The sequence below is a fragment of the Microplitis demolitor genome, chromosome 5 (genome assembly GCF_026212275.2).
Source record: "Microplitis demolitor isolate Queensland-Clemson2020A chromosome 5, iyMicDemo2.1a, whole genome shotgun sequence".
Lineage (NCBI taxonomy): Eukaryota > Metazoa > Arthropoda > Insecta > Hymenoptera > Braconidae > Microplitis > Microplitis demolitor.
Genome location: NC_068549.1, coordinates 10,192,124 through 10,200,789, shown reverse-complemented (window position 1 = coordinate 10,200,789; position 8,666 = coordinate 10,192,124). Strand labels below are relative to the sequence as shown.

Genomic DNA, 8,666 nt, shown 5'->3' with positions numbered 1-8,666 from the left:
TGTAAAATTTCAGTACTAAAATTTTATAAAAACATTTTTTCCGGGAAAATTTTCTTAAAATTCAAAGCTATCTTTTAAAATTCTAATTAAATTTTGTATTTCTGGGAGAACATATTTTTTTTTCGTGTGTGCTGAAAAATTAAAACCATGAGTATGAAAAGAAATATTGCTCCAAAATGATATAGTACGATATATACACAAAGAAAGAAGATATGAGTAATATTTAATCATTACTATCTTATCTGAGCAACTTTATCTACGCTCGGCAGTTTGGTTTCAGCGTGAATTTATATATTAATTATAAACATATATAGGTAGTAACATTCTTATGATCATCCAAAATGGACTGCCCATTGCATATTATTATTATTCTATTAAGTTTTTTACTGTGTGGTTCTATTGCTGCTAACGATTTAACAATTGTTGCAAAAGTAGAAGATAGTACTCAACATCTTAGTATATATAATATTTGTGAATGCACAGGTAATTGAACTATATAAAATTTTACAAAATGTAAATCAATCTGATGCAACTTTATTTCTTTTATTGATATAGTTTTATAAGTAAATTTTATAAATTAAAAATATAAGTACAAAATTGTGTTGATTTAATATAAATTATTAATTTACACTTAAATTTTTTTTATTTGACTTATAGAAATTGAAATTAATTGTACTGGTCGACAATTGAGCCATCATTTTGAAAATAATAGATGGTCTAATACACGATTAGAGTTGGTGACATTCGAGGATAATTCAATCGTGCATCTTAAACCATTTCCTAATTCTACAATCATTAAATTAATTCTTCGACGCAATAGAATAAGTAAGATCGATGATAATGCTTTCCAAGAAATTAGAAACTTATCGGAACTTGACTTGAGTCATAATCAACTTACATCAGATGTTCTTTTGCCCACAATTTTCACGGTAAGTATCATTACTAATATAATATTTAAATAATTTTAATTACGAAGAGAAATCATTTTATTATAATTTAATACAATATATTTAATAACAAAATAAAAAAAATAGACAATCCAAAAGTGCACTCTTCGAACGCTAATGACATATCTTAGAAAGTTGATTCTAAAAAAAGTTTTATTCACCCGTGTTTTTTTCATAAATATTTCCATGGTAAATATACAGTAATAAAAGTCAACAAAAAAAGTAAGATAAGGAGAACATTCCTAATAAAAATGACAGTAGTGCATTTTTTTACCTTAAATTGCCAGTTTAAACAGTAATGATTTACTATAAAAAAAAACGAAAAGGGCTACAGCAGTAATTTTCAACAGGAACCTTCTTTGCATAATTCTGAAGATTGGGAAGAAAAGTTGAGTGTTTCGTCAAGTCGATCTCGAGATATGCGTACTACGACCTTTTTTTGAACCGCAGACTAATGGACCTTCACAATAAATTTTTTTAGATTGAATTTTTTTTTTATATTAATATACGTATCAGACAACTTCAAAAAAATATCAGGCTTATTCATTATTGTTCCCTCTTTTTATTGATGTGCTTTTCAAACCGTGTAAGTGTGATATAAAAATAATATAGGACACAGGTTGATGTGAGGAATCGCATGACTTTGACAAGTCGCCCTTGCCGTGTTAAAAATAATGTGGAAACACTCTGGAAATATTCTGGTAACACCATGCAGACTCCACAGTATTTCCAGAGCGGATACGGAATAAATCCAAAGTGTTTCCAGAAAGTATCCAGAGTGGATACATACTGACACCGCAATGCACACACAGTGGATACAAACTGATACCAGAGTATTTCCAGAGTGGGATCAGAGTGAATACATACATAAACCAGAGAATATTCAGATTAAGTGAATACTGAAAAAAAAAAAAAAAACAAAAAAAAATTGACCGAAATGTATTATTTTTAGAATAATCAAGAGCATGTATTGAATACAAAAATCACTTTTTTTCATCACCTATAATGTATTTCATGTTTCTGGATTGTAAAAATAAATTATTCAAGAAAATAAAAATATTAAACATTGTTGTCACAATGTAATATAGCATCTACTATATGACCTTCGAAACAGACACTTCTCACTGTGTCGAATAACCGAGGAGAATCCATGACAGTATTGTTTTCAAATATAGAATATAGCAGCTCTGAAATATATATCTAACCAGGAACAGCACAAGAGGTTGGGTGCGATCTAGTGGCGAGCACTGAACTACTTCCCCCATGGAAATAAAATATATAAAAAATATATTTCATAATGTATGTGAAATATATGTGGCATATAAATAAAATATTTAAAAAATATAATTAGAATGTATGTGAAATATACGCACATATATTTCACATATAAAATAAATATATTTTAAATACATAACTTTTGGCCGTTTATCGTATATAAAAAATATATTTCTAATATAGTCAAAATGTATGTCACATATATTTTTTCTGTACGGCAAATATATATGATGAAATGTAATCAACATATATGTGCGATATATTTTAAATATATTTTCGTTATTTAGGCAGATATTTGGTGGGTGGGTGGGGGGGGGGGGCAGAAGGAAGATTAAAGCAGACAAATGATGATTGAAAAATTCAACTGGTTTAGGCTAGAGTACCATAGGCACTATCTGTCAGGTTGTAAGATGATAAAAGGTCTCAGATTTTTTTGCGAGGAAGAAGGGAGGGAACAGAAAAATAATGATTAAAAATTCCAACTGGTTCAGGCCGGAGTACCATCGGCACTAGCTGTCAGGTTGTAAGATAATGAAAGGGCTCAGATTTTTTTGCGAGGGGGGGGGGAAGAGGAAGCAGAACAATAATGATTAAAAATTTAAACTGGTCCAGGCTGGAGTACCGAGGGATATATAGCTGACAGATTGTTCGATGATGGAAGAGCTCTTATTTTTGTAAGGGGGGGGGGGGAGGACAGAGCAGAAAAATATCTGAGCGCTACCACCATCGAACAATCTGAGAGCTAGTGCCCTTGGTACTCTAGCCTGTACCAGTTCAATTTTTTAGTCATTATTTTTCTGCCCCTCACACACACACACACAACAAAAATCTGAGCCCTTTCATCATCTTACAACCTGTCAGTTAGTGCCTGTGGTAGTCCGGCTTGAACCAGTTGGGTTTCTTAGTCATTATTTACCTCTCCCCCCCCCTCCGACTTACAAAAAAATCTGAGCCCTTTTATCATACAACCGGACAGCTAGTGCCCGTGGTACTCCGGCCTGAACTAGTTTAAATTTTTAATCATTATTGTTCTGCTTCCTCTTCCCCCCCCCCTCGCAGAAAAATCTGAGCCCTTTCATTATCTTACAACCTGACAGCTAGTGCCGATGGTACTCCGGCCTGAACCAGTTGGAATTTTTAATCATTATTCTTCTGTTCCCTCCCTTCTTCCTCGCAAAAAAATCTGAGACCTTTTATCATCTTACAACCTGTCAGTTAGTGCCTGTGGTAGTCCGGCTTGAACCAGTTGGGTTTCTTAGTCATTATTTACCTCTCCCCCCCCCCTCCGAGTTACAAAAAAATCTGAGCCCTTTTATCATACAACCGGACAGCTAGTGCCCGTGGTACTCCGGCCTGAACTAGTTGGAATTTTGAATAATTATTTTTCTGCTCCTTTCCCCCCCCCCCCCCCCCACACACACACACACAAAATGATCTGAGCCACCATTGATTTAACTAAAGAAAAATAAAAAAATAAAAAAGTTATATAATAAAGTTCAAAAATTCGTATCCAAATAAAAAATGATTTCGTATAATTATATATAATTATATACGAGTCCATATATAATCAGATCTGAAAATTGGCCAGATCTGATCATATAAAATTGTACATGATTAGATATAATCATGCATGAACGAATATAGTCATTTTTTTAATCTCATTGAAAATATCTGTAAATTATTAATTGAGTAATATAACTAGAATTTATTGTCATCATTAATATAAATGTCAGTTAATTTGAATTGAAGAAAAAAAAAATACTATCGATTAACTATTATTTTACTGAGGAGTTTCCCATCCAATTAATGACCTACGTCGATGTTGCTTAACTTTGGTAATCCCTGGATGGTAGTCTGATCCTCTAGGCTGCTATACACTTATAATTAAGAAAACTTCATGGCATTACTTAACTCAAGTAATCAAATTGATACATCCTACTTAAATAATGCACCTAATGATGAATTTGGTTTTTTACATAAATTACAATAGAATTCATTAGATAGATATAATCAAATCGTTTTATTTATAAAATTCTAAATATCCATGTATAAATCGATATCGATTTATACATTTAAATTGCTGCCGAAACCTTTGAATATTTTTTAAGTAATGGGGATTTAAGTTTGATTGATAGTTAACAAAATTAAAATTTAATAACATTAATATTAAAATTTTCACATTATGTTATATATGTATATATATATATATATATATATATATATATATATATATATATATATATATATATATATATATATATATATATATATATATATATATATATATATACATGTGTATATGACCTATCCCGGGAAAAAAAAGTTTATATATAATTATATGAAATTTTATATAAATGCTTTGATAAAATTAGATATGAGTTTTGGTTTGATCTAATTTTAAATAATTATATATAACTTTATAAAGTAATATATACAATAATTGTCATGAAAAAAAAAAAAAAACAAAAAAAAAAATCCCGTCGGCTCATGAACTCGAACTCGGGTCCTTCTGGTTCGGAGTCTCAGTTGTTATTCACAGTGCTGTATCTCACACTCGCCATCATGAGTTAATTGTATTTATTTGAATTCAAATGAATTTAAGAAAATTAAAGACATCAATAAATGATTGATTTTGCTAGTAGCATCCCGGGAAAAAAAAAATTATATATAATTAGATATAATCATTAATAACTATATGAAATTCTATATAATTTTGTGTAATTTTATATGATTATATCTCATTTTCAAAAAATTTTTATGTTTAATTGTATATAAAAATACATAAGTATATATAATTATATAAATCTTTTTAATCTAATAATATAAAAATATGTGTAATCATATATTTTTATGTATAATTTTATATAAATATATATAATTACAATATCTTATATATAATCATACATATTCATATATCCGGTCAGAAATTTTTTATATAATTTTTTATAATTATATAAAATTTTATATAATTGAGGTCTAAGAAATTCTATCTAATGAGAATTTTTGAGTGAATACTATTAAGATGTGCGGGTAGAATTATAACATTTTTTGAAATAATTCAGATATGATCAAATAATGTAAGATTATTCGGAAAAACTGATTTAACAATGATTAATAACATTTTGTAAATTTTATAAAATTGTTTAAATTTACTGCATTCATAAATGTTATAAAGTATACAAATTTTTTTCAAATTTCTGAGAAATACATTAACAAAACCGAAAACAGTATGACACCACAAAAATTCTGAAGTTAAAACAATGAATTAAGTTATAAAAAACTGAGATATAAAATTTAAAAAATTTTAGTTAAGTTTAAAAAATTTTAACTTCTGATTTTTTTTTTTTCTTTATTTATTAAAAGAACTCATTATTGTCCCGCTATTAGTGGGTATACCGCTAATTGTTGCTTTACTCTATGAACAATATTATAATTCACTACAATGCTAATAACAAAATCAATCATTTATTGATGTCTTTAATTTTTTAAAGTTCATTTGAATTTAAATAAATACAATTAACTTATGATGTCAAGTGTGAGATACAGTACTGTGGATAACAACTGAGACTTCGAACCAGAAGGACGCTGGTTCGAGTCCATGAGCCGGCGGCATTTTGTTTTTCCATGACAATTATTGTATGTATTACTTTATAAAGTTATATATAATTATATAATATTATATATAGCTATATAAAATTAGATCAAACTGAAACTCGTATCTAATTTTATCTAAGCATTTATATAAAATTTTATATATTAGGTGTACAAAAAAGTTCTACCCGTTTTTCAAAGATGGAGTTATCTAACAGCTATTTATAGGTTAGCTATGAATACGTATATGTACATGCACAGCTGTTTGTACTCTTTAAATTCATCAAACTTTTAATATATTAATCTTCGATATATATATTTTTTTATTAAGTTAAAAATGGAAGTAAGTAATGAGCATATCCGCCATTGTCTTTTATATGAATTTCATCAAGGAAAAAGTGCTGCTGAAGCTCAAAGAATAATCTGTGCAACTTATGGTGACAGTGTTATTGATGACAGTACTTGTCGAAGATGGTTTCGAAAATTCACAAACGGAGATTTTAATTTAAATGATAAACCACGCTCTGGAAGACCTTCAACAATGAGTGACGAGAAATTGGAAGAATTACTGAATCAAGATTCTGCACAAACACAACAAGAACTTGCGAAAAAGTTAAACGTTACTCAACAAGCTATTTCTGAAAGATTACATGCTTTAGGTAAGATTCAAACAGAAGGAAAATGGGTACCTCATGAATTAACTCCAGAACAACGAGAGAGACGAGTTGACACCTGCCTGTCGTTGCTTTCACGACATAAAAAAAAAAAGTTTTCTGTGGAAACTTGTAACAGGGGACGAAAAGTGGGTTTACTATGAGAATCCTAAACGTCGAAAACATTGGGTAGACCCAGGACAACCAACGACATCAACACCAAAACGTAATGTTTTTGGGAAAAAAATATTGCTTTGTATTTGGTGGGATGAGTGGGGCGTGCTATATTATGAGTTACTCAAACCAGGAGAAACCGTTACTGGAGAACGCTACAGTTGTCAATTAAAAAAATTAGCAGATGAAATCAACAGTAAAAGACGATTTGCGGGACAAAAACCTCGACCAGTGATACTGCAGCATGATAACGCCAGGCCTCATAGAAGTTCAATCGTCCACCACACTATAAATGATTTACAGTGGGAAGTTTTACCGCACCCGGCGTATTCACCAGACCTTGCACCGTGTGATTTTCACCTATTCCGTTCATTGCAAAATTACTTGGCTGACAAACACTTACAAAATGAAAACGAAATGCAAAAAACAATAGATGATTTCATTTCGACAAAAGATCAAGCCTTTTATCGCCGTGGGATCCATCAGTTGCCTGAGCGTTGGCAAAGGGTAGTAGATGCTGATGGTGGTTATTTTGATTAAAATTTGTATTTTATTTAAAATTTTTAAATATATTTTTTTTTGACAAAAAACGGGTAGAACTTTTTTGTACACCTAATAATTATATATAAATTTTTTTTCCCGGGATTGTAGTAAATTATATTATTGTTCATAGAGTAAAGAAACAATTAGCAGTATACCTACTATTAGCGGGACAATAATGAGTTCTTTTGATAAATTAAAAAAAAAAAATCAGAAGTTAAAATTTTTTAAACTTAAGGTAGTTCATTCGCAAAACGACTTTTCTTAGGAATGCGATGAAATTAAAACATGAGATTAACAAAAATGTCTTATATTTAATGAAAAAAAAATAACGAAATTTCTTCACCGATTGTAAGACGAGATATTAATAATCAAAAAATGAATAATTAACATGCTGGAGATCTACCAAGTATGAAAAAACATGTAGTTTCCTGAATATCGTGTATAATTAGACAAAAAACTCTGTATTCAATGTCTTATTCGCAGTAGAACCCCGACCGTTCAACGATGCACGAGTCTTACCTGTATATTAATATTATTGGATCTGACAAAACATGACTACATATAGACACACACTGTTGGATACAGTCATAAATTCTTGGATATACGTATATCTGCTTGGATATGAATTATTTTTGCATCTATATACCCACATACATACATTTGGGTCTGAGCAGATATAACTATGTACTTATATATGCTTGGTTTTAAGTATATCTGCTTGGATATGAATCTTTACATCTGCTTATATATAGTTGGATCTGAGCAAATATAACTATATATATTTGTATACAAGCATATCTGCATGGATATCAAATTTGATATCTGCTTATATATAGTTGGATCTGAGCAGATATACTTATATATGCTTGGATATGCGTATATCTACTTGGATATCAAACTTAATACATCTCTATATCTGCTCATGTATGATTAGATCAGAGCAGATATAATTATATACGCTTATATTTAGCAAGACCGAATATTTGGTTGTATTTGAATATAAACAGATATAACAAGACCCAAACATGTCTGGTTGGATCCAAACGTTTATTATCGGGTAGTTATAACGTTCACTACTATTTCACACGACCGACGGTGGAGTGTGGTTAGTGTCAACTCGCCGTTATGGCCCTCCGGTGGTGAAAAACTGAAAATAAAAATAAATAACCAGAATAAAATTCCGCTTGGAGATACTTCAAATCTCCCCTGGACACACAGCTCTGCTCAGGCTGGGTTAGACAACCTAGTTGAAAATGAAATGAAAATAAAAAGTAAATGACAGGAGAGCAGTTTCAGATTTTAGGAAAAGGATAGCAAGAAAAAGATAGCAATAAAATAAACAAATAAAATTAATTAACTACCAGGTTGATGATCATTTGCTTCTCAATTATATTCGAATTATAAAATTAAAGTAATCAGTTATATCGCATATTGAAAATAAATAATAACGATAATAGTTATAATAATTCACTTACAAATAATA

The 8,666-nt window shown here is 29.8% G+C and overlaps 1 protein-coding gene across 1 annotated transcript in view; it reads left to right on the top strand.

Moving 5' to 3' along the window:
• The first annotated feature begins 292 nt into the window (after positions 1–292).
• The window catches only part of LOC103575591 (leucine-rich repeat-containing protein 15), a 134,048-nt gene continuing 125,674 nt past the window's right edge, over positions 293–8,666 (top strand). The window contains exons 1-2 of the mRNA XM_053739430.1: positions 293–483; positions 658–929. Coding sequence (XP_053595405.1) covers positions 342–483; positions 658–929 — 414 coding nt within the window. The 5' untranslated portion in view covers positions 293–341. The remainder of the gene's footprint in view (positions 484–657; positions 930–8,666) is intronic.